Below are 26917 nucleotides of genomic sequence, written 5' to 3' on the forward strand. Positions count from 1 at the left end.
CATGTCAATAAATGGATGCCCTACTGAAAGTCAGACCCTCAGATTATGCTATCTAACTCCGCCGTGACCTCAGGAGAGTCATAACATTTTACCAGGTTTCAGAGTAGCAGCCGTGTTAGTCTGTATTCGCAAAAAGAAAAGGAGGACTTGTTCCACCTTAGAGACTAACAAATGTATCTGAGCATAAGCTGTGTGCTCACGAAAGCTTATGCTCAAATAAATTTGTTAGTCTCTAAGGTGCCACAAGTCCTCCTTTTCTTTTTGCAAACATTTTACCAGTTAATGGTAACTATTCTGAATTAGCAAGCAGCATTTGTTTTTGCAAACCAAAAGTAAGCATACCGGATCTGTAATGGCTTTGAGACTTATATCTATGGTAACCACAGCTTAAAGACATGATATGGCACCATAATAGCCATCTTCCTCTTTATGTAGGTAAGAAGAATCTCAAATAAAATACCTCTATAAGGTATGTTGGCCCTGGGTCAGATAAGCACATTTAAAATTAAACATCTGCTTAAGTCCCATTGTCTTAAATGCTACTAAAGTGCTATTCTTAAATAGAGATGCTTTTCTGAACTTGGATCTTTATGTTTTTTGCAGATGCATGTTCCCTGCTGAATTATCTTAAGACAAGTAGCGTGGCTATGAAACTGTGATACCATGCAGTGGAGTAATCATTTACTAAAAAACAAATGTTATTCTAAAACACACTGGCAGGGAGACTTTTCAAAGGCACAACTGGGGATTAGGCACTCACCTGCCCCTTTAGCCTTTGAAAATCTCCCTGAACCTTTAGTAAGCAGCATTTTAACAACTATTCAGCTGATTACATTCCAATGGCTGAAGTAGTTTATGTGGGATATGGTCACTATGTTAAATCGTCAGAAAATGAGATAATCGGGGAATATATTAAAACAATAATATAAGAATAGGCACTTGCACAGTCCTTTCCATCCACAGAGCATCTCAAAGCAGTTCAGAAAAGATAAGTATCAGTGCCCCAATTTCACGGCTATGAAAATATGCACAGAGCAGTTAAGTGACCTGCTCAAGGTAACATTAATTCCACAGAAGATCAGGAACACAATCAAGGCCTCCTGCATCTCCATCCTTTGCCCTATTCCCTGGGCCACACAGCTCTATGGTTGTGAGACTACCAAACGTTCAAACACACATGTGCTGTTATGTGCAATCAGTGCAGAAAGAAAAAAAAAGCAATACTGCCCCAGTGATACATTAGACAAACCCAAAGGGTGGGCTAAAGCGGATCAAACCACATCAGCAATCACACAGTTTAAACTTTCACATTGAAGTTGTTTTAGATAAGTGAGAAAGATTCAACTACTTAGTCTCAAAGGTCTTCTAAGTATTTGTTTAAATAGTAGTTAGGAATTCAGGGCAGATCCCCATTTGTGGTGAACCTGAAATACATTTGATGAATATTGTATTTCATAGTAAATTCTGAAAATAAGGGATCATTTCTTTAAGCTATTTTGGAAACATGTATATATGAGGAAAACTATGACCCCAGTCAGCAACAGAAGCACTGAAATTATCTCCTTAAAAAGAAATGGCATATACCCTCACTGAAGCCAATAAATGGATTTTATCTTGTGTTAATTACAGTACTCAGCTTGATTTCTGACTGACTTGGTGTCACGTACCATTTGTTTCAAGACATTTGGTTTACTATTCACAACACAAACATCTGAAAGTTGTACAAAAACAAAACTTTCTAGCACACAAAATAAAAAGAAATCGAAGTCAAAAGATTTACATTAATATTTACATAGCACCGCAGACTAATCTGTAGCTCAGGACGGCTTCATTCCATGATCAGCTTCTCTACAAAGTATTTCAACTTTTGAGTCAACTAAATAAGAAATCTTTCATCCACCAAGGTTTTGGATGCCAAATTCTTCTGCCCAGCAGTATTACGAATAAACCTAAAAATCTAAAAATAATATTAAACAAGTTTCATAACAATGGAAAAATATTTTAAATAATTCTGTTTCTGTACATGATACAAAATAATTAATCAATTATGTACTCTGTCAAATGTTTGGACTTTCCACAACAGTATACCTTCATTAGACAGGCTCCTATACTAACACTAGGCTTTTTTATTTAGGAATCAAATGTTAAATGACAGATATTAGCAGCCCTCAACACTTAAGAGGCTGAGCTGAGGACCTCTAAAAACCTGTAATCTATGATCATGATAATGGTAATAACATATTACCTGGATGGTTTGTGTGTCACACTAATGATACTGTAATACAAGATGTTTTTCCAAGGATGGAGAATCAAGCAATTTGTTATGTCCAAAATACAAATCCTTTAATTATATTTGTAGCATCCCTTCCCTTCTGAGGAAAAGACTGAACCCTCCAAATATTTATATTTCTACTTATTACATCAGAACTTTCGAGTCATATCTTAAACAGTTTATATTCCAAAAATTTTTACTACTGGTGACATTTACAAACATGATCAAGTTGATCACATATGGAATTGTGTGAAGGAGAAAGAGGAAGAAACTACATCTTAATGGAAATACATTCATTTTGGTGGAGATTTCCAAAAGGGGCCTAAGAGGGTTAGGTGCTCTGCTCATTAGATTTCAATGGGATTTGGGCACTTAGCTCCCTTAGGCCCCTTTGCAAGTCCCAGCATTAGCTATTCTGGGACTCTGATTAATTTTCACTGCTCTGTGTATTTTCTTTTGAGCGCTATTATTTGTGTCCTATACATACATGGTGCATAAAAAAGCAGTGTAATTTTTTTTTGGTTCATAAGTCTTTTCTTATTTTAGGAGAAAATCCAGTATTTTTTAAAATAGTTTGTTAGTATAGTTTTCTGTGAGCACACCCTATTAAATACAGAAATTAGATAAACTACCTTATTTTTAAAATATTTAAAATTTAAAAATGTAAATTTACCTCCTGTTGCAAATATGTAAGAACAGCTGCTAGGACAAAACTTTGGGAAGCCAAATCCACAACAGAGAAAAACAGTATATCGAAGATGAGAAGTGTGGCCTCATTGCCATAAAAGAGAACATCACTGAAAGAATGTCCTTCATCTATAGAAAGAAAATAACTTGTTGCAAAAAAATATAAATTAAATCTGAATTCTGTGATAATAATTTGTGAAGTTCCCTAATACAGGTCAGCATACTTAAGATTACAAGATCATTGATAAAACAATAATGGAAATTTAGGACAAGGAAATACACCACAGAAGCATAATCATGATACTGGTCTCAACCAAAAACAACATAACTTTTAAATATAATCTACAATATAGCTTTTCTGACAAAGTGCCAGATTTTCAAAAACAGGTGTGCAACATTCACAACTGCATTCATATACCTACATGCACCTAAATCTGAAAGTTTGAACCAGATTGATGGTAAATTTAGCCATTTTTATGTCATATGCACCTCTGAGTTCCTTGTCACTAACATCTTGAGCAAGCGCTGACTCTGGCCCTGATTCAGCAAAGTAATTAGATGTGCTTAAATGCTTTGCTAATTCAGGGCCTCAGTAACAGGAGGTCTTTAGTTATGTCTCCTCATTTGGTTTTCAGGACAGAGTAATCCCTTTGTTTTAATATAGCGTGTTTTCAAGTTCAGATCACTTATCCCCTTCTATGTCTTTTATCAATACGTAACATTCCCTACAGAGAAACATGAATTTATACACAATAATAATAATAGCAAAGAAAAAGAAACAATATTAAAATACCAGAAAATATTTTGACCAGGAAGCATAAAAACAAGAAACAGATCTACTTGAATATAAGTAATTGGAGAAAAGAAATCCTCCCCCAATTTTTCCACAGCTTCAGAGAGGCATGTGTCTAATCTGGTTTCCTAATGGTTAACCAATTTCCATACATTTTAAGGTAAATATCTCCTAACTGTGGCTTGGCACATTTCATGGAGTCTCTTAACTCCATTTTATTCTCTCAAGAGCTAGCCCAAAAAGGCCCAAACCCAACTTACACGGGCTGTGGTTCGCATCCCAACCTCCTCTGTCATTTTGTTCTCCTAGGTAGTAAAATTCAACTGTTCATTTCATCTTTAAACTATCACACAGCTGCAGATTCCAGATATAGCACAGGCTCCACAAAATACAGGTAATACAATACTGACCTGATCGCCATATGTAGTGATGTGTGGTTATCCCTATATTATGTAAGTTAAATGGGGGAACACATTAAGTCTCTCTGCTCTAGTTTAATGGATGCAGTGCAGGATTTATCAACAAGTGCAGCTGAAATCCTGGAATTTCCCCTGTTCTCCTGAAACTGGTTCCTCTTGTGCCCCCTAAGAAAAGTTACTGCTCATTAAATGTAGTTCAAGTGTGGCCTCGTGCATCTGTGAGATACAAACTCTTGACACCACATGAACTTTCTAGAAAGCAGTGTTGGGGGTGCACAAGTGTGGTTTCCCAGAATTGAGTATTTGGAGGAGAGGCTATAAAAAAAGCTGTGCAGACTCAACTTCCTCATTTCCTTCCACTAAACCATGGAGACCTAGGGAAACAGAACTCCGAGAAAGGTGGGAAGGTGAGTGGATATTGTGAATATGCAGAGGCAAGAGTCTCAAATCATGATAGTTCCTGATGAGTAACCTTCAGAAAATGGCTTCTGCAAATTCCCCACTTCAGGCAGTTTAACAAGCAATACCATCACCAACTATGCCAAGAGGCATTCTAATTAAACAAGGACTGATGGCCAGCTGCTTGGCCTGTCCTCCCCACACAATGTGAGTATCAGTGCTCGATGCCAAGTCATAAAGAGTACTGTGTAAACATGTACACAGCTCCAGGTAGCAACCCTTCAGATACCTAAGACTGAAATGTTACAAAGGCATGCCATTGAAGAACAACCCTCATGACCCAAGGTACTGTCACCCTGGCTAATGCATAACAGGTGTCTCCCATACCCTCACAATTCTCATTGTCACACCTCTCTGTTGGAAACTCCAATTTAGAGTGTGAACCCCAAGGCCAGGAAATTACATTTTATTTGTCTGAATATCACCCTGCACATGTATAGTGAAATAAATATTAAGTCAAAGAGATCAAGCTGATACCATTGTAAAAGATACTTTTTTCCATTGGTTCCATGAACTCCATGCCAATAATTCGTTCAAGCAGCAACTTGTCCTTTACAATATAATCCATATCCTTATGAACCTACAAGAGGAAAAAACAAAAAAAACCCTCTAATAGTTAGCTCTGGGATCCTCAGGGTAAAAAATGCTAGAAGTGCACTTTACAAAAGGTGGAGTATAACTACTTAAAATAGCAGTATGAATTAAAAGACTACTGTCCATTCTGTTTACTCCTGAGGGAATTCTGAGAAAAAAATTAAAAATTCTGCAGACAATATTTTAAAATTCTGCAAATTTTATTTGTCAATAAATAGATGTGGAGGCTCCAGCATAGCCACGGGGAGCACAAGCCACTGGCTGCACGGAGGTGGGAGATCACCCTGCAGCTCACTCCCGGGACACCAACTTAGTGGTGAGGCTGCACCTGACTCTGACACAGCGCATGGGCCAGGACTGCCCCAGTCTGTACTGGAACCTCCATATTTATTTATTTATTGCCTCAAGAGTAGCAGGTGAAGCAACTCACCAGGGTGAGCAAAACTGTGCCAAGAACACCAGGTGTGGGCAGCCAGGCTCAGTATGGCAGGATCCAAGTGTGCAGGGACTTTGTGTGGGGGGATCCAGGTGTGGGTGAGAGGGTTCTATGTGGGTCAATCTGGGTGTGGGCAGCTCAGTGGGGGGAGGGATCCGGATGCAGGAGGGTTGGGCAGACAGGGGAGCAGCACCCCATATAGCGATTCCTCCCCGCACAGCTGAGGAGTGATGGGGCCAGGAAGCAGGGGAGAGGTGCAGAGCCAGAGTAGGTTTCTGGGGGTAGGTCTGACCCGGCCCCGGCCCGGCTGCTCCGTGCAGGGGAAGTGTCCTTCTCCCCCACCCCCAGCCTCGCTGGGACTAACAGCTGAGCCCGGCTCAGGGTATGACCCCCTGGCCGGGGTGAGGCTGGTGAGGGCTGGGTACAGGAGTATGGGGCTCTGGGGATGGGGATGGTCTGGACACGGGGGGGGCGGGCTCGGCGGGGTGGGTGTTTGGGTGCAGGGGACTCAGCAGGGGAGTCTGGATATTGGAGGTTCCGGATGCATTGGGGGTGGGTCTGACCTGGCACTGGCTGGGGTTTCCCCAGCCCCACCACAGTGATTTACCTCTCTCTGTTGCTTGCTTCGAGGGGCGCATGACTGCTCTTGTAGCTTCCCTTTGCTTCCCCGCCAGAAAGTCATTTTTTGGGGCGAAGCAAAGAAATCTGCATGGGGCAAGAATTCTGCCCCCAGGAGTATCTGTTATACAATGAATTCATACTATCAAGGGAATTGATGTAAGTGAAAAGTGTGTTGGCATTACTGGGCAGTACACTTATTTTTTGTCTCCTGCGAAGTAGTATTGTAGTAACAATACAACCTCCATTGACCAGTCTCTAACTTTATATCCCAAAAGGTAAATCACAATCGCTCATCTCTCACTCAATCTCTCACTCTCTCATTCTATTTAGCCTTATAAATAAAGTCTGTATACATACATGGTCAATAAAGGAGCCAAGAAATTTGTTCATTGTATGGTATGCCTTAGTACTCTGTTCAAAAGTAGTTGCAGATGAATCTAAAAGTCTAGCAGGACCATGTTTCTGAAAAATATTATGATGTGAAAATTAATTTAAAGACTGCACACATCCTTGGTCAGTCAGGTTTTAAATATAAACATAGCAAAATGCCAGCGTTAAAAATATCATACATACCCTTGTTAGGGTTTCATGAATCCTATCATACTGCTGTCTCATCTTGTTTGAAATGGAAATCCGAAATGTCTGGCCATCTGTGTTGGGTAATAAGCCTCTTTGACTACACAAATTTTCCTGCACAATTGAAACATAAAATAGCATAAAAGAAATGGAAATATGCATGTACAAACCAGTTAGATACTATTGTTTTGATATGGCAGCTGCTTTTAGACTCTCTTAGACTTCTGTAAAGAGGTGTCTATTAAGAGACTTTCATAAAGAGGCAAATCTGAAAAACACTTGTACAGAAAACAGTTTATTCTGTCTGCATTCTTCAATTCCAAATCCAGCTTTCTTTGCTTCTCTGCAGAAAAATGACTCATGCAAGTACAGAAGGTTAGATATATCTGAATATTTGAATCTTTGGCACTAAGTCTATGACAGCAAAAGTATTTTAGGACAAGAACCCCGATACCAGTTGTTGTGAGGATATTTCCTACTTTAGACCAGCACACAGTTTGTTAGTTTTAGAACATCTTTGATCTTCACACACACTCTTCATTTATTGTTAGGAAGCAGGAGAATACAATTCTTCCTTCTCTCCATAAAAGAAGAACTGAATAAATTGTAAGAGTTGGTCCCGGAATAGCCATCACTTATTAGTTCTTCTAATTTGTTTGTTCTCTCCTTATTTAGTTCTTTTCCCTTATTTTTTGCTTTCCCTCACCCTCCTCCTTTAAGTTCCGAATTCTTTCCATCTTTTTCTTTGTTCCTACTTAAAAAACAAACCCAAAAAACCTAACTGCAAAGGAGGAAAGACTGATGTTTCAAAAACTGATGTTCCCACAGAATGAAAATGCTTCTCTCTAAATTACTTTAAATTAAGCTACTAAAGGAAAAGTGGGGAGGGGAGAATCAATTTAAAGGGAACTTTTTAAGGATAAAAAACTACATTTCAAAATTAAGTTTTTCCTTATCTTATTTACTAGAACGTCAAAGTTCTTTGTATCTTTATGATACTCACCTTTTCTCCCTACTTCATCCTGCAGTGATGCTGGAAAACTGAAATTTAATGACAAGTCACTAATATCAAATTAACTTCACTGCAGGATTAAGCAGACACTTGTGATGAGTGTGAAAACGTCTCTTCAAGCTGATTTCTCCAATAAATTAGTATTGCCACCAGAGAGCTGCATTTGGAATTGAAGAATGCAGTCAGAATAAACTGTTTTCTGTACAAGTGTTTTTCAGATTTGCCTCTTTATGAACGTCTCTTAACAGAAACCTCTTTACAGAGGGCTAAGAGTATACAAGCAGCTGCAGTATCAAAACAATAGTATCTAACTACATGAGAAAAAAAAATCATATTTTAGAAAGACAGAATTTTCAGTAACCCAAGGAATCAGTCTTCGAAGTAGAAGAACGAATAAGCGACTGCTATTTCAGGACCAACTCTTACATAAGGAGAGAACAAACTCAGAGTTGGCATACAACTGTGCACCTGTTATGCACCAAACTCTCTACATTCAGTTACAAAAAGGGAATCAAAAGATGTATATTTGTATTTCCTTTGCATACCGCTTCTCTCTTTAGGTTCATATTCATTTCTTCCATATTGGTATCTGCGTGTCCATGCACAGACCGACCATGGATATAATACCCAAAGCATCTGTGTGACAAGAGAAATACTGAAATCTAAAAAACAAAAAGGAAAAAAATAGTTTATTTAATACATGGAATCAAAACTAAAAAATTACTAATGGATACCAGCAGAGCCAGCTCTACTACTTGGATAAAATAGGTCCTAAAATACCAAAATGTGTGTGTCAGAAAAATGTTCAGTAACAATTTATGTGCAATACATACAATTCAATTTACCTAGGTCCACAAAACCCCTCTTGCTAGTCCTAGGGTTCAGATTATTAACAGCCTGTGTCACTAGCTGTTCTCCTGAGTAGAAAAATCTAAGTCAAGGACTCTGGAAAAAACAAATAAACTATAGCTTTTATCCTAATAAAAAAAATTCAAAAGGCATTCAGTGAACTAGAATAAATGAGTTCAATGGTTTCAGTTCAACTCCTAGCAAGCTATATATAACAGAAATCTACTTAGTAAGGAACATCACTTGTCTGTCATACTAATATGACTTCTTAGAGCTATCTGGGTCACCTCCATGCAGTAGACTTTAGTTTAGCTCTCCAGCCTAACTTACACAACAGACGTGGGTTCAGGTCTTTAACTACACAGGGTAACAAAATCCAGAAGCTCTGTGGAAGTGATAGGTTTAGCCCGGGAGGGCTCAAACAGAAAAAATGCTGAATGATATTCAAAAGCCACACTTTTTCTGGTCAAATAAATGAGCTGTACTGACTGGTTCTGGTTGTGTTCTACCTTGGTTGATAAGAGAATAGCTACTAAGTCTCAACAGTGGGAATTTAAACTGGAAGAAATCTGGGGTGGATCCAGACGGCAATCAGTAAGTAGGGTTACAAGAGAAAGATTACATCAGTAGGGGGTATTTAAATTAGAGTAAAGGAAATCAATGGATAACCAAAAGCAAATAGAAACTGTAACCATGAACATATTAAAACAGAGAAGCTTCTAAGAGGAAAAAGCTCTATAATACAAACAAATAGAAAGGCCTACAAGAAATGGACTGCATGCCTTACTTCTGTCCTGATTTGTTATTGCTTCATTCTCAAGTAAAAGCATGAAGAAATAGTCATATGCCTATTTGGAGTTACATGCCTGAAACCCTGTATGACGTTTATGACAGTTTACTCTTTCAAACCTAACCCATATTACAGGCAATTTGAAGCCTTCTTGTACACCACAGCAAGAACCCCAAGCCTGCTGAGGACACACACAATGGTAAAGAATATTAGCTTTGGATATTAGCTAGTACAACATTATAATTTAAAGCTAAAAAAATGGAACCTCTTAATAACTTCTAATATATTAATCCATTTAAAAAAATAGCAATTGCAGTGATGAAATCAAAATTACTTACATTGCTCATAGAGCACAAATCAACAAATTGTCTTATCTTATCTTCTACAAATCTCTCATAAAATACAGCAAAGAATATGATCTGAAACAAACCAGATTTTTATTTATTAGTGCATCAGCTTTGACTTTCTTTTCTCAACTATAGTACAGCTAGCTTAAAATGTAGCTGTCACAAAAGACAAACTGCAGGAATTGTCAGCTTCACATTGGGTTCAGTAAAACCTTGCTTCCCTTTCTGAGTCCCTCCTCCAAGGAGGAGAGTTTCAGCAATCACTTTAAAAGCTTGGTTTAAAATTTGAAGACGCTCCATGACTATTTAAAAACAAAATAAAGCAGATAAGGGAATACTTCTTAGACAGGAAATTCAAGATGGTGACTGAAAGGCAAGATTTTATGGAAGCCATGGGACCCCTTGTGACTTGGACAAATTGATGACATGTTAAGTAAGCTATACGTCCTGATTCAGCAAAACACTTAAACAGACACTTAAAGGGATAGGGAAGTTATTGATGTCCTTCAGGTTAAGTGATTTGGTCAACTAGGGCCAAATGATGATTCAGAGTTACATATGCCAGAGCTATACCTGTAACATGGCAATGACTAGCCAGAGGACAGTAGACACACCAAATCTCAGAATGCGACTCCAGGGAGCTATGTAACTCTCACTGCTTCTTGTAAGACTTGTAGAAGAATCCATTAATGCCAGGTTTGAAAATCCAACAACCTGAAGAGAGATTAAAGAAAAAGCTTATTCTTAAATCAGACACCTATACATAATACAGCAATGAATAGCATCATTGAAAAAAATCTGTTATTTTCATTCTAATTTCCTCTTCTTGAAAGTTTCAGTAAATAATAAAAATTTATATGAAGCAGGGACTGGGAAAGCAGAGTCTACTTGGGACAGTGAGTGCACAACACATGGTGAGCTTTATAAATCACACTCCTCTAATGGGCATTGCTGCTCTGTGCTGACATGCCCTAATAGTAAATTTTTTTGATTCACATAATGGACCATAGCAATGGCATATAAAGCCCCATACCAAAACACTGGCTTCTTCCTTTAAGACAATTTTTCCAGATAAATCTTTGAAGGTTGCCTCCCATTGCTGTAGGAATTGCAAACATCAAAAACTGGCCCTAAAGTTACATCAAAATTTAATTTAAAAAATACCTCCAAAAAGAAAAGAACTGCAAGCACTTGAAAGAGTGGATTTATCTTCCTCACAGTCTGAATTTCATTCCATTCATTTGCTATAAAATATGTCCTCCATATGCTCACAGGTGCAGCAGCACTTTTTATGCCACCTTCTCCTAGAAAAAATACAAAGAGTAAAACTTTCAAAATGTTATTCTTTGAGAAAATAAGGTCTGAATTTAAGTGAAGCTAGTTATACAAACAAGTTACCTTCAACGGCTTTAAGGACTTTGCCTTTAGGTCGCTCCCAGTCAATAAAGAAAACCTCTACAGTAAGTTGCGAAAACAGCTTATGCAAAAATTGCAGAGCCTAAGAAAATCATACAATGAAATGTAAGTAAAAATAAATTTGCAGTAGCATTTACGAAAAGATAAAGTCATAACAAACAGATACTCTTCCTTTAATGTAACAAAACAATGAATAATACCCCCAACTGTACACAAGGTTGTAACTTTATTATGAAGTTCTGATGCCATCATAAATTAATTTGTAAAGCATTTGAAATTTTTAAAGAGTTACATGTTATTGTAAATAATGGAGTATAGCTCCTCTACGGGACCTCATACTTAACTGGCAAAATAGTGATATGTGCAATGTCTAGTGTTATCAAGAAAATGTAAGCAATGTAAAATGCATGACAAAAATTGACTTGTTCCAGTCACTTTACTAGGGAAGAAAAGTTGATGAAAGTGATGGCCCAATAGGGCATATTACTATTTTTAGTACAAAATAGTATCCAGCATAATTGAAATACTTCCCCATGCAGGGAAACCACTACATTCTGAAGTCTACAAACAAGTTGCCACTCTACAAAGGGAGAGTTTAATTAATTGTACTTGATGGTTAGGAACATTTTTTGGCCATGATTTAATATAGCGATGTTTATTCTTGTCTTTAGAAGTCAATGTTTTGGTTTCTGATACAGTTTTGACTGTTATTTTAGCCAAGTCCCTTTCCACCTCATAGAATCATAGAATATCAGGGTTGGAAGGGACCTCAGGAGGTCATCTAGTCCAACCCCCTGCTCAAAGCAGGACCAATCCCCAATTAAATCATTCCAGCCAGGGCTTTGTCAAGCCTGACCTTAAAAATTTCTAAGGAAGGAGATTCCACCACCTCCCTAGGTAACCCATTCCAGTGTTTCACCACCCTCCTAGTGAAAAAGTTTTTCCTAATATCCAACCTAAACCTCCCCCACTGCAACTTGAGACCATTACTCCTTGTTCTGTCATCTGCTACCACTGAGAACAGTCTAGAGCCATCCTCTTTGGAACCCCCCTTCAGGTAGTTGAAAGCAGCTATCAAATCCCCCTCATTTTTCTCTTCTGCAGACTAAACAATCCCAGTTCCCTCAGCCTCTCCTCATAACTCATGTGTTCCATCCCCTAATCATTTTTGTTGCCCTCCGCTGGACTCTTTCCAATTTTTCCACATCCTTCTTGTAATGTGGGGACACAGTACTCCAGATGAGGCCTCACCAATGTCGAATAGAGGGGAATGACCATGTCCCTCAATCTGCTGGCAATGCCCCTACTTATACATCCCAAAATGCCATTGGCCTTCTTGGCAACAAGGGCACACCGTTGACTCATATCCAGCTTCTCGTCCACTGTAACCCGTAGGTCCTTTTCTGCAGAACTGCTGCCGAGCCATTCGGTCCCTAGTCTGTAGCGGTGCATGGGATTCTTCCGTCCTCAATGTAGGACTCTGCACTTGTCCTTGTTGAACCTCATCAGATTTCTTTTGGCCCAATCCGCTAATTTGCCTAGGTCCCTCTGTATCCTATCCCTACCCTCCAGCGTATCTACCTCTCCTCCCAGGTTAGTGTCATCTGCAAGCTTGCTGAGGGTGCAATCCACACCATCCTCCAGATCATTAATGAAGATATCGAACAAAGCCGGCCCGAAGACCGACCCTTGGGGCATGCCACTTGATACCGGCTGCCAACTAGACATGGAGCCATGATCACTACCTGTTGAGCCTGACAATCTAGCCAGCTTTCTATCCACTTTATAGTCCATTAATCCAGCCCATACTTCTTTCACCTGGTACTCTTAAATGAATGTGAAAGACTTCCTATAGGTGATTATTCATCTGTTTTCCTTCAAAAGACAGGAAAAATCAATTTTTAAGGAAAAATGATTTTGCCCAAAAGGATAAAACTTAAAACAATTCTTTCTTCCATATATTAATAAAATATAATATTCAATATATTTGTAAACAGGCATAATGAAAAACAACATCCATTAAAATGTTATGATTGCCATTAGAGCAAAACCATCTACCTTTAGAGCAAAAGCACATCCCACATATGTAACAAAATCCTCTTCTTGAGACGGAAGTGGTAAAAGAACTGAGACAAACTGCTGTGCCTGTAAGTGAAGAGCTACAATTAAATCATATAGACTGCATGCATAATATCATACTAAATACCAGAGTTGGTTGAAAACAGTGAATGTTTTTGGAATACATTTTGTTGAAATTTCTCAGGTAATAATTTTGAATTTTTGAAAGATTTTGACTAACTTCATTAAATACACTGCAGGCACTATGAAGCCTCAAGGGAGAGGAAGAGGTAAACACAAAGATTAGGCACAAAACACAGAGTATTATGTATATAACTTGCCTTGACAGTCTGACCAGAAATGGCAAGAAAAGGAAAATAAAGGTGTGTAAAAATATGAATGCAATATATTTACTCAGAAAATAACATCTGTATCACAAATCTGAAAATTCTACTTACTTTGAAGAAAATAAGCCAGTAAAGCCCTGTTCCCACTGTGATGATAAAGAAAACATTGGCAAGGTCTCCAGCATAAAACAGCAAGAACTTCAAAACTGTCTGTAATTACAAAAGTGTATTACATAGAGCTCTAAAACAGGAAAATTACTGTGTGTGTCTAACACACACACACACACACACTGTAATACATAATATGTTATATAGTTCACTTGGTAGCTAATACTATAGTTGAAAATTGGTTTCCATTACAACCAGTTTTCATACCTGCAAGTCAATTATAGGGCTCCCTATCCGCCTCTTCCAGCCAGCAGTCTTCAGAAGAGACCATAAAACTGCCAGTCCACCAAGCACACCCAATGCAATCTAAAGAGAATGAAAACAAATTGTTTGCAGATTTGTTTTGTCTTTTTTATATAAAAGTTAACAAATATGCTGACAGATTAAGGGAGGCAAGAGACTTACATTTGTCTGAATTTGAGCCTCTGATTGGTTCATTTCATAATTAACTGAGAAGGAAACCTAAACATTAGGATACAAAAAGTAAATAAATACATATAACAAACTAACTCAGCTGCTACAACCAGTGTTTCAGCTATCCTCATAATGCTGTACATCCTTCACATTCCCCAGAAAAGTTACTGAGTGCTTGATATTGCTCCTTCATCAACATGAATCAGGGATAACTTCACTGAAGTAGACTGAGTTACACGGACGTAAGGGAAAAAAAGCAAACCCTTAATAATTAGTTTGCTCAGTCACATGTGATTTTCCATCAGTGTAAAGGAAACCAACAACATTAAAAGATCTAAAATAGCTCTCCTTAGACTGTACATCTGCTCTTAAAGAAATGGACTGAGGTCAAAAGAATATGTAAAGGAGACAGTAAATCTTTGTCCTGTGGTTTCAGACTGAATCTCTCTAAGTTTAGCTTTGTGACTTTGGGAAGATCTCCAGTCTAGAAGTAGGTGGAAATGGATAGCATATTCAATTTGATAAAAGACTGAGGCTAGTGACTATTGCCCTGGTTTCTGAAAACATGTGTGCCTGCCGCTGAGAGAACCAATATGGTCACTTTAACTGGATCTGAGACTAAAAATATTTAGCCGCAGGAAGACAAGAGTTCATAACAGGCAGGATGTATTTTCATAAGCGATTTTGTTGACAGAGCAGGCTTCATGTCAAATTTGTCTAGATGGGAGAGTGCTCCATCACAACTGACAGACTAGGGAACAAACTTTTAGGTGCACCAGGCCCTCCCATTTTTTTTTTAAAACTTTCTCTACTTTCTGGTGTCAGATGATTTGGCCCACCCTACTGCTCCTGTTACTTTCAGCTGATTTCAACTGGCTTTTCTTGTCTGATGGGAGGCATTGTTTTAGACACAAAGGAAAAAAAAAAGTATTCTTCTCTCTTATTTTTCTACACTTGCTGTCTCCCACTTCTTTTCCATCATGCCACTCCAGCTTGAACAGCTCTAGCATTCAGTGCAGCGAACGCTTTCAGCACCAAATGCTTCTAAACAGAATCCTATCAGTATCAGAGGCCTGAGTTCCTCAGAAGGGTTCATACAAAGAAAGAAGAGAAGGATTTTTTGGTATCAGTCGTTTGTGAACGTTTATTCACTGTAGAACAGCTATTCTACTACATGAAATCTGACTTTTTAAATTCTTTAATGCTTAGTGACCTATTGCAAGTGACATCGTACTAAAGGAAATGACACTGCACTGTAGTGTTTTTGATCTTTTACCAGTACTTGCATTCGATTAAGCCAGAACACCCAGGCCATATTTGCTTCCTGTTAATACATGGATTTTAGAGGAAAATATGCTATTTCTTGATCAAAATATTATAATTCAGTGCATTTAGTTCACAAGAGTTGCTTTTTCTTTCAGTTCTTCATACATCCGTTTCTATTTTTTAATTTGTACTTCAGCATGCTATACCACTATAAAGCAAATACATAATCTTAGATGACTTGTTTTTTAATGTACAGAAGGTTCAAATAAGGAAAGTGGAAGAGGAAAACATTTTCAACTGTTTTGTTTTAAAAATGTATTATATTTTATTGAGCTCTACTATCTTAATACTGAACAGATTTAGAAATTCTGCTTATTTCATCTTTAAATTTGTAAAGTGCAAACTCAAATGTAACTGTCAAAGAGCACCCCTGATGATTCTGTACATTAACAACAGAGAAGAACTCACCATCACACTCTGGGCATCTGGGTTTTGGACAAGAACATCCTTGTAGGAAATGGTAATTAGAGGGGGATAGATAGTTCCTCTCTGAGTATTGGGAATAAGACGAATACTGCAGAAATGCAAATAAAAACTATTTGTAGCTGGAAAACACAAATTGATTGGAAAGTAAAATACTAAATATAAAACAAAAAAATCTGATCAATAAAATTGGATTTAGAAATATAACACTCTATGGCAATTAAAAAGTGACTGGAATACAAAGGTGCACTTTCACTCTCTCTACAAAAAAAGTTTACCATAGTAACTGATTCTCCAAGGTGATTTTTCATATGGATGTGCTCTTAACACTCAAGTTTAGAATCCTCTAGATAGCCACTTACCCCTGCTTTTTAGAATTCTCAGAGTACACAAGCGGGAGTAACCCCACATTGCCTTTCACTTTCTTCCCTTAATTCAGGGGACTCTGAAGAAGTGGGGAAGGTAAAGATAACCACATTTAGTATGTTATGTAACCATCTTTTCCTTTCAAAACTTGCTGCGCTCTTAACAGATTAACAAGCAGTTAATCTCCAAGAGATGGTCTAAAGGTTGTAGTTAAAAGCAACTGCAAGACTGCTCTTTCAGACTGGGCATGAGATCTAGAGGCAAAAGTTGACAAAATAATGTTACATAAGAATCTATAACCTCCAAGCAGCACATTTCCATATTTCACTGATGGACACAGTGCACATATATTTAATAGAGGCTGCTTAGATCTATTTGAACGTTAGGGGTATGGAATCAGCTTTCATACGAGGAGAAATTAAAAAGACTGAGATTGTTCATTTTAGAAAAGAGACGACTAAGGGGGGGGAATACGACAGAGGTCTATAAAATCATGAATTGTGTGGAGAAAGTGAATAGGGAAGTGTTATTTACCCCTTCACATACCACAAGAACTAGGGGTCACCCAATTAAATTAATCAGCAGCATGTTTAAAACCAAAAAAGGAAGTACTTCTTCACACAATGCATAGTCAACCTATGGAACTCGTTGCCATGGGATGCTGTGAAGGTCAAAAGTATAACTGGGTTCAGAAAAGAATTATATAAGTTCATGGAGGATAGGTTAATCAGTGGCTAACAGGGAGACAACCCCATGCTCCAGGTGTCCCTAAACATCCAACTGCCAGAAGCTGGAACTGGACAGAATATGGACCACTCAAAATTGCCCTGTACTGTTAATTCCTGCTGAAGCATCTGGCAATGACCACTCTCAGAAGACAGGATACTAGACTGACCATTGGTCTGAACTAATATGGCTGTCCTTATGTCTTCTGGTATGCATAGGTAGTTGAATGTCTCCCAGCTCATAGCAATTATACATAGTCTGATCAATCTGGACAGCCTTTGAGCTGAGATAGACTAACTCCTGGGTCTTACCTTCACATACCACAATATGCCTGGGGAACCTGGGGAGAGGTTTGGCTCAATATAAAACAACAAATTTAAGACCCCCTGAACATCTAAAATACTGGAGCATGACCTTCCTCGATACAACTGAGGCTTGGAAGAAAAGATATAAGATATAGAGGCCTGTTTGAGATGGAAATCAGAGATAACTTGGGCAGGGGGAGGGCATAGGAACACTTTTCCTTCTGAAATATAGTGGATCAGCTCTCAGTATTATAGCTCTGATTCTCTGCTATGTTATGACTTTAAAAACAGTGTCTTCACAGAGACCTGGTAGAAAGAACAGACTAACAAGAGCTCAGAAGCTTTGCAAGAATCTTATGATCCACATCCCAAGGCAGATGTGGTTCATTGGACCAGAGGAAGTACATGGAATAACCCTTTCAGAAAGGCTTGTTCCATCTGGATACCTTAGAGTGGAAAGATAAGATAGCAAAGTGGACCCTGAAAGCTCAAGGGTGAAACAGTAATATACACTGTATGATAAAAGCATCTGACTCTCTTGAATCTACTACAGTTTGAACTGTCTGCACGGAGAATCTCTTCCACTCTACCAACTAGGTTTGGCAGGTCAAAGGTTTCCTATTTTCCAACAGGATCTTTTGGACTTCAGCAGAAGACTAGATCTAATGATTCCAGCTTTCCAGAAGCCAAGGTGTCAGCCTGAGACACCTCAAATCTGCATTTCCCTACACAGAGGAATTCTTCACTGGCCATCTCCTACCATTTTAAGTTCACTTTATGCACAGCTTATGTGGTGAAAAATGGATTTAGCTGACTGCAGAATTCTGACCTCAATCTTAAATGGTGGACGAGAACCAGGGTAACTTCAGCACCTGCAAGTCTAGTTTTGAACATTCTCATTTTGATGAGGGAGAGAGCCTTCAAAATGTCCTACAGAAATTTTGCCTACTTCCTTCTACTTATGCAATAAGAAAAGCAGCAAAGGATACACTGAGACAGGCCTCTGTTCCAGGGACGGAATCTGTAGGTTTGGCAGTAATAGTGCAACTGCATTTCATAAGGTCAGCTTCATCTTTTATGTATATAAAACGTACATTGCCATTTATTCACCTGATGGTTATTTTGCTAGCAATTCGAATTATTCTTGGTTGTCTTCCCAAGTCATTCTCTTGTCCACTTAAACTATCCACCAAAAACATCCGACGAGTCAAAAGCCAATTGTTCATATTGCTGCCTATGAAAAAGAAATGGTAAAACTATACAATGCTTTAAAAATAGTAATTCAAAACTACAACAGGAATGAAGTAAATTGACTAAAATTGAAGTGATTTACATCATTGTATTAATGATTATACATATTTATTGCTATTATTTGAAGAGGATTGTATTAAGAAATTCTTTAGAAACTGTATTTAGGATTATATTAAGAAATTCTCTCTCACCCTTCTCTTCCTACTTTTTATATTTCCCATGCCTTAAATTATTTTTCTCCTTTTCCATCTCTTTAACTCTTAAGTACACACTTTCCTTTCCACCACCTCCTTCCCAACAAGCTCTTCTTTTCTCACCTCTTTGTTCCTCCTGACCTCTCTCTACAGCAATTGGTCCAATTCCCAGTGTCCAGAGTAGTACAGAATACAGCATATGTGACTGCCAGCCAGCACTGCTGAAAAGGCAGCTAATGTGCACTTTAGCGTCTTCCCTCTCAGATCCATCAAAACACTGCTCTTGGAGATGGTCTCTCAGCCCAGGCTAATAGGTCTACAGGCCTCCCTTTACATGTATACCTAAGGCTAGGCTCCATCCAGAGGGAGAGAAAAACGGGAGGAGAGAACTTACATACTGCAGGAAGCAACTGATGCTAATTTAGTGCTAAGACACTAAATGCAGATAGTTCTACCAATGTTCGTTTTGATACAAGATCTGTGTAAGTGATGTATGTTTGGAGACCTTTGGAATGTCAGTGGGCACTATGAAGTGTGAAAGACACCTTATCTGAGGATTTCCTTGGCTTTTGTAGGCTTCAATTAAATTACTGTTTTCTGAAAAATGAACAAAAACTGGATTTTCTTTTTATACATACTCACATATATAATATTGTGCGTAATGGTCTATAATAGAAACATACACTTTATATAATGGCCTAAATTCACTGGATTGGCTATGCTCTACTCTGCTTCAATGCTGGTGTATCTAGGAGGGGAGAACAAGAGCAAAAGTGGCGTTAAACCTGTGGCCAGCAGACACCAGCCCTGATCCTTGGCACAAGAGTGAAAACCTCAGAGCTGTTCTGTATGTCTGAAATCTAGGCCATTACATGTTTTGGCAGCTGGGAATCAGGCAGCTCCATAGCCACACCTTCACTATGTGGGGGGAATCCACAGGTAGCTGGTTAAATTGGCTTTAAAAGTCTCCTTTGTGCTTCCAGAGCAGAACAACATTGATTTAACAAGCCAGTGGATCTGATCCAAATTTATTAGTACTATTCATTATTCAAGCAACAAGGTAAATGAATGGTACTATTGTGCTTGAATAAAAGTGGCAGTGGGATATCTACATTTGCAGTAATACAACCTTCTCATGAGCTTGAGGTGAAAGGCCATGTATTAAATTAAAAACAACATAAGCTCATGTACTCATTACGGTTAATATTTTACACGTTCAAAAGAAATTTGCCTCCCCTACACAAATGTATGCAACCTTCTTTCTTCCACATGGTATTCGGTATTATTAATTTCCATCGGATGTTAATGTGTTATGCAAGATTCCTGTATCTAGTTTCTCATGTACATGGGATCACACTTTTAAACAAATACATGCTCATTTGTCTGGACAGCTATATTGGGGCCAAACCCTATATTCAGTGTTCAGAGTAACAGCCGTGTTAGTCTGTCTTTGCAAAAAGAAAAGGAGTACTTGTGGCACCTTAGAGACTAACCAATTTATTTGAGCATGAGCTTTCGTGAGCTACAGCTCACTTCATCGGATGCATAACGTGGAAACTGCAGTAGACATTATATACACACAGAGACCATGAAACAATACCCCCTCCCACCCCACTGTCCTGCTGGTAATAGCTTATCTAAAGTGATCATCAAGTTGGGCCATTTCCAGCACAAATCCAGGTTCTCTCACCCTCCGCCCCCCCCCACACAAACTCACTCTCCTGCTGGTAATAGCTTATCCAAAGTGACCACTCTCCCTACAATGTGCATGATAATCAAGGTGGGCCATTTCCAGCATAAATCCAGGTTTTCTCACCCTCCCACCCCCATACACACACCAACTCACTCTCCTGCTGGCAATAGCTCATCCAAACTGACCACTCTCCAAGTTTAAATCCAAGTTTAACCAGAACATCTGGGGGGGGGGCGGGGTAGGAAAAAGCAAGGGGAAATAGGCTACCTTGCATAATGACTTAGCCACTCCCAGTCTCTATTTAAGCCTAAATTAATAGTATCCAATTTGCAAATGAATTCCAATTCAGCAGTTTCTCGCTGGAGTCTGGATTTGAAGTTTTTTTGTTGTAAGATAGCGACCTTCATGTCGGTGATTGCGTGACCAGAGAGATTGAAGTGTTCTCCACCTTGATTACCATGCACATTGTAGGGAGAGTGGTCACTTTGGTCAGTATATACACATACTCTGTGTGTATATAATGTCTACTGCAGTTTCCACGTTATGCATCCGATGAAGTGAGCTGTAGCTCACGAAAGCTCATGCTCAAATAAATTGGTTAGTCTCTAAGGTGCCACAAGTACTCCTTTTCTATATTCAGTGTGTATCTCAAGTAACCAGGTAGTGTACTGAGGAACTCTGTAGGAAGTGGCAAGGGTGGAGGTAGGGAGTAATCCTTTCTCCCAGATCATCAGCAAAGAAGCAGAATCAGTCCATTGTTCCTGTTGCTCTACTGCCATCTCAGGTCTGGATCAGCTCATATCCCTGCTATGCCATTCCCACCTATGATAGGTTTCAGAGTAGCAGCCGTGTTAGTCTGTATCCACAAAAAGAAAAGGAGTACTTGTGGCACCTTAGAGACTAACCAATTTATTTGAGCATAAGCTTTCGTGAGCTACAGCTCACTTCATCGGATGCATGTAGTGGAAAATACAGAGGGGAGACTTTATATACACAGAGAACATGAAACAATGGGTGTTACCATACACACTGTAACAAGAGTGATCAGGTAAGGCGAGCTATAGGAGAACGGATGGTGGATCCCTGTCAATGACAATACTTCATCTATTCCACTCCCCTCCAAAAAATAAGATGAAAATCCACCTGTATGTTAAAGTGGAGGGAGCCCCCATAGATTTGAATGCCTTGCCAGCTCCTTCTTCACTTCCCAAATTCCAGAGATCCTCCATGAGCCTTAATGCACTGGCATGACTGTACATAATATCAGTCAGGCCAGTGTAGACCTAGCATATGCAGCTGAAGCCTCTTACTCCTGCACAGAAAGAGGGTCAGGTTTTGGCTCTGAAATTCAAGAAGATTTTTCCAACTATGGTAAACTGTGATATATTTAAAATGGAGGAGTGATTTTTAGGAGCAATAAAAAGTATTGGTATACTCATGTTCATTTATATTTTGACTGATGGTATGTGACTTAATTCAATTCACAGAAAGTGTAGTCAGTATGATATTCCTACCTTGATTCACAGACATTTCATTGTATTGAAGATTTAAGTTTAAAACTGGCACGGCCCACAGATATTGCTGTCCACTATCATCATCATGATATTCAAGATACACATCATAAAATATTGGAGTAGCAAAATCCGATAACATCTTGGAAACAGAAACTGTACACTGTAGAAAAAATGTGATCAAAATATGTAATGAAATATTAGATGATAAAAGTGACCTTTTTTATTTTAAAATTGTGAATTCCTCCCCCAACCAAATGAAGAAATCTGTCTCTTACAAAGAGCATGCAACAAGACATTCCAGCACTTAAGTTACTTAAAAATTATGGATTTTATACAAGCCACTTGTACTTTATTGCATGTGCACAGACTTCAAACTCAGAAAGTAAGCCTTTAGTTGTTTCCTCCCTTCTTGTTTTACATCAAGAAGAAGAAACAAACATACTTAAAGAATCATATGGAACAAATATTGTGGCATTTAACAATTTTTTTTTCCTGTTCTATCACAGAACTTGAGCCTCTTCTAATCATTGGATAGTTTTGAATGCAGCTTAATATGTAAGGTACTAGTTAGATATGGATACAACCTTTATAATCCAGTTTCAGCTACTGAATCTATGTATAAGGGTATGTCGACGCTGTAGCAATGTAAACAGGGGTGACGCAGGTGGCAGCTCAAGCTAGCTGCTGGAGTACAAATCTGCCCATATCCCAAGCACACGTGCTAATTCTGGTCAAGCTAGAGCATGTCTGTCTACCTGCACCAGGAAGCACAGTTCTAGCTGTAGTGTAGTCATACCCTTCATTTATTAAATTTACATCCAACAAAGGGATTCATGTGGCTATATGCATTGCCCAGTCACAGACAAAGAAAGCAACTTCAGTAAGTATGGACCAAAACATGAAAACAAAAACAAAAAACAGCACCACAGAGGGGTGAGCCAAGCTGGCATAATTCAATGATCCACACTGAATGGCCAATAGCTTTCCATTTCTATCTTCAATATCTGAATACATATAAAAGTGAACTCTATGTTTATATATGTATAAAAATGGTAAAGACAATTTAAAGGAGGTCAGAGACATTTGTATGAATAATTGGGCAAATATTTATGTGAAAACTAAAGTGGTGTACTGTAAGATTTTCACATCACCCAAAAAGCAGCTAGAACAGATCTGCTATTATACGGCAATAAATAATGCACTTTCTTTGCTACTTCAGTTAGGAAAATTTTCCAAGTGCAGATAAATTAATTAACAATAATTAAAACAACAATGAATAAATAAACCTGAGCTAGGTGCTACACAGTTCCACAGAAATTTACAAATGTTAACCAATGTACCTAAGAAACTCCCCCACCGTGAAGTAAGTAATTTTTATCTCCATTTTATAAAAAGGGAAAGTGAGACAAGTTAAAGGTGAAAAAGAACTAAATAAGTTCATCGAGGATAGGTCCAGCAATGACTATTAGCCAGGACGGGCAGGGATGATGTCCCTAGCCTCTGTTTGCCAGAAGCTGGGAATGGGCGACAGGGGATGGATCACATGATGATTACCTGTTCTGTTCATTCCCTCTGGGGCACCTGGCATTGGCCACTGTCGGAAGACAGGATACTGGGTTAGATGGACCTTTGGTCTGATGCACTATGGCCGTTCTTATGTGAAATGCAAAGAAAGTGTAGGGATTTCAGGCATATTGTGTCTTTCTATTTATAGTGAGTCAATAGCAAAGCAGAGATTTAAAGAAAAAAGAACCCCTCATTGTTCCAAGTCTCATGCTTATTTCACCAGACTTCACTGGCTGTATGGTATGTAATGCTGCATTGTTCTGTGATGTGAATGGTACCCGAGACTTAGCAAATAAACTCATTTCACTCAGTATGCTAAAAGGTAGAATAAGCAACAGTTTCACAATAGAAAAGCTAGTGCCACAACTCATGGCTCAACTTACTCACTTCTTTTCACACATACACTTTCACTGACAAGACTTAAAAATTACTCAACTAAAAGCTCCAAAATAAAATTTTACTTCACGCTTACACTTTGTTGATAAGTTGTTCCAAAAGTATAAGCAGCATTCAGTCTAGTCAGTGTGTCAGGACAAAGCTGCACAAAAAGAGTCATTAGTTCAGACATTTTTGTGTACATTAATTCAAAGGCACAACTTTTGCAACTTGTAGAATACACAATACCTACATAGGTTATACACCTGCAGTTCTAATTAAGATTTATTTCGTTTAAAACGAGATACTTATTTTAAATTCTGAAAACAGAATAAAACCAATTATTTACCATGGTACTTTGAGTATTGCCTCTGCTTATTCACACTTGTGGGATGCTCTTCGCTTCACCACCGAACTTCTCAACCCTGTGGAATGCAATGTCCAACAGGGTTGCATGAACATCCTCTCATGGTGCTGAATGTTCAGACCTGGGATAACAAAAACTATGCAGCCTCACTGCATCAGTTCCTGCGGCTAAACCCCAGAGTCCTATAAGAAAAGAACTCCATGGAAGAGAGGAAGGTAAGTGGACTGTATGAATATGCAGATGTGACTCTCTCAAAGCACCAGAATTACCCTGGCAAGAAACAATTATTTCTCCTTCAAGATGGCCTCTTCATTTCCCCCACTTGTGGGAATGTAGCAAGCAATGCAACTCTCAGGAAGATGACTTGATTTCTGATTAAATGAGGACTGCAGAACCATCCTGCCAAAGCAAGCACCAAATTGAGAGGGACCAGAACTGTGTAAATGTGAGTAGAACCCCTGGAATCATTATAGGCATATTATTGATATTGCTTTAGTCCGACATGCATAATCTAATACATTAAGGTACTGAGTTCCCTTACATTGGCTCCCAAAGGCTACAAAACATTTTCTATTTAGGAAATGAACAGTAGTCTTATCCAAATAAAAGCTCATACCCTTAGCACCTTGGACAGAGAGTCTAGTTTCCCATGGGTGATAATGAGCTTTGGAATTTAGCGATCTGATTCGGAAGAAACTCAGACACCACATTTGCAGTAAATTTGGAAGGCAGTAACAGGACAGTCTTATCCTGAGGAAACACTGTAAAGAAGGGTAAGATATTGAAACCTGCAACTAACCCACTCTTCCATAGTGACAGCAATTTGAGATTCTCCAACAGCTGTCCTGATGAGCCTACCAGCTCACTCTATCACAACTCACAGACCTAAGGCCCTACTAAAATGCCTTCCCAATTTGAGGATCCAACAGAGCCAGACTCACTGAACGTTCTCTAGAAGAGTATGCACCTGAGCGCCCAACCATTTACTCTACACACAAACCACAAATGGAAGAGGAGGAATCATGGGCCATGCACACACAGCTGCTTGTGGAAGGGAAAGAACGGAGGTGGCTGGGACCTTGGCTCTGAGTGACTGATGCCACAGGAGGCCAATAGCCCATGCCCTCTAGAAGGTTTCTAGGCGCTCAGGAGTTACACTGGTGGGAATGGGAATATGAAGAGGCCACCTTGAACAAGAAACCACCTCTAAAAGGCTATTTTTATTAAATAGGCAATTCCATTATCAGAATAAGGTTGCACTAAAGTAACTGTAGTTATCTGAACACTCAGGTGCTGTATTTGTGCTCCTCTCCATCTTGGTCTCTTCTCTAAAAGGCAATCAATATTTTGATAGTGCAGCAACAATGTAATTAAAATCACACTTACCTGCAAGACACCTCCTTCCAAATTTTGCCATTTAAGAAAGTTTCCCTCTGCATCATATGAAGCTGCGATAAGCTGCAGTTTTATATTCTGACAATAGAAGACAAAACTCTTTTAAAAGACTGAATGATACATTTTAGGCACCTCCATCCCATTTTTCAATAGTTTACTAGAACCTTGCATACAACATTTCATTTTCTCCTTTTCTATTTTGTAAATATAAATATTAATCTTGGTTCCAAGATTCCATGCTTTGTTCCATGCTTTTTAAATTTACTTTCCAACTCTTCTAGCATCAGCATCAGTGTGATGTGAAAAGCAAAGATGGTAAAAAAATATTGACTAAAACTTTTTTTCCATAAGAATTTGCTGATTTGTTGAAATCAAAACGTTCCAGGGAAACGGTTTGATTTTGATGAAGTTCTTTTAGAAACCAGGCAAGGTTCCAACATACTCAAGGCCAAGAACCTCAGGACTTCCAGGGTCTGTAGCCCTGGGGCAACTTGCCAGGCAGATTGCCTCAGTCAAGGATTCCCTTTTGTGAAGAATTTCAAAATTGTTGGTTTTTGTTCCAAATCAGAATGAAACTAGTTTTCAAAGGAGCGAAATCCCTCATGAAACAGAATACTTTTCTCCACTCAGCTCTAGTGAGACATTAGTTTGGTTATTCCCTAAGTATTGGGTGCCATATTATGCCATGGATTTCTAAACAAAACGCTCCAAAGTAGTTAATAGGGGATCTGTTTAATAATCAATGGACTAATACATTCCTCAAGGTATATCCAAGGTGGCTGCTGGTGAAGAATAAGCATAAGGAGGACAACATTGTTTTGGCTAGGTTCTAATAACAGTAGCTAGTTTGTTTGTTTTAAATTTCTCAGCAACAGAATGCAGAGAAGGGCATATTTTCTAAATAGGTATTTAGCATCCAAAGGATATTTCCACAGCAAATGATTGTCCCTTTGAAGAATTAAATAAATTATGACCAATACACACTTAGCCATAACATGAAAATAACGGTTTAATTGTTAAAATTTTTTTTAAAAAACATAAAAGCATTGCAATGTTAGTTAAAAACCCACTGACTAAATTGTGTGTGAAAACTTGATGATAGTTGTTATTTCTGAATTCAACTATAAGAGAACTTAAGATGAACTTGAAAATGTAATT

The 26917-nt window shown here is 38.5% G+C and overlaps 1 protein-coding gene across 2 annotated transcripts in view; it reads right to left on the reverse strand.

Annotated features, from left to right (window-relative positions):
* Positions 1–201: 201 nt before the first annotated feature.
* TMEM67 (transmembrane protein 67) overlaps positions 202–26917 on the reverse strand; it is a 59528-nt gene continuing 32812 nt past the window's right edge. For both annotated transcript variants that reach the window (XM_077810012.1, XM_077810013.1), the window contains exons 10-28: positions 25751–25837; positions 24095–24160; positions 22057–22216; positions 18515–18638; positions 15993–16098; positions 14250–14306; positions 14052–14150; positions 13788–13886; positions 13330–13416; positions 11254–11353; positions 11020–11159; positions 10429–10569; positions 9847–9927; positions 8415–8531; positions 6855–6971; positions 6639–6743; positions 5108–5210; positions 2946–3088; positions 202–1957 (exon numbers count right to left, since the gene is read on the reverse strand). In XM_077810012.1, the coding sequence (XP_077666138.1) occupies positions 1877–1957; positions 2946–3088; positions 5108–5210; positions 6639–6743; positions 6855–6971; positions 8415–8531; positions 9847–9927; positions 10429–10569; positions 11020–11159; positions 11254–11353; positions 13330–13416; positions 13788–13886; positions 14052–14150; positions 14250–14306; positions 15993–16098; positions 18515–18638; positions 22057–22216; positions 24095–24160; positions 25751–25837 (2013 nt within the window). In that variant the 3' untranslated portion in view covers positions 202–1876. The remainder of the gene's footprint in view (positions 1958–2945; positions 3089–5107; positions 5211–6638; positions 6744–6854; positions 6972–8414; positions 8532–9846; positions 9928–10428; positions 10570–11019; positions 11160–11253; positions 11354–13329; positions 13417–13787; positions 13887–14051; positions 14151–14249; positions 14307–15992; positions 16099–18514; positions 18639–22056; positions 22217–24094; positions 24161–25750; positions 25838–26917) is intronic.

The sequence above is a fragment of the Eretmochelys imbricata genome, chromosome 2, assembly GCF_965152235.1.
Source record: "Eretmochelys imbricata isolate rEreImb1 chromosome 2, rEreImb1.hap1, whole genome shotgun sequence".
Classification (NCBI taxonomy): Eukaryota; Metazoa; Chordata; order Testudines; family Cheloniidae; genus Eretmochelys; species Eretmochelys imbricata.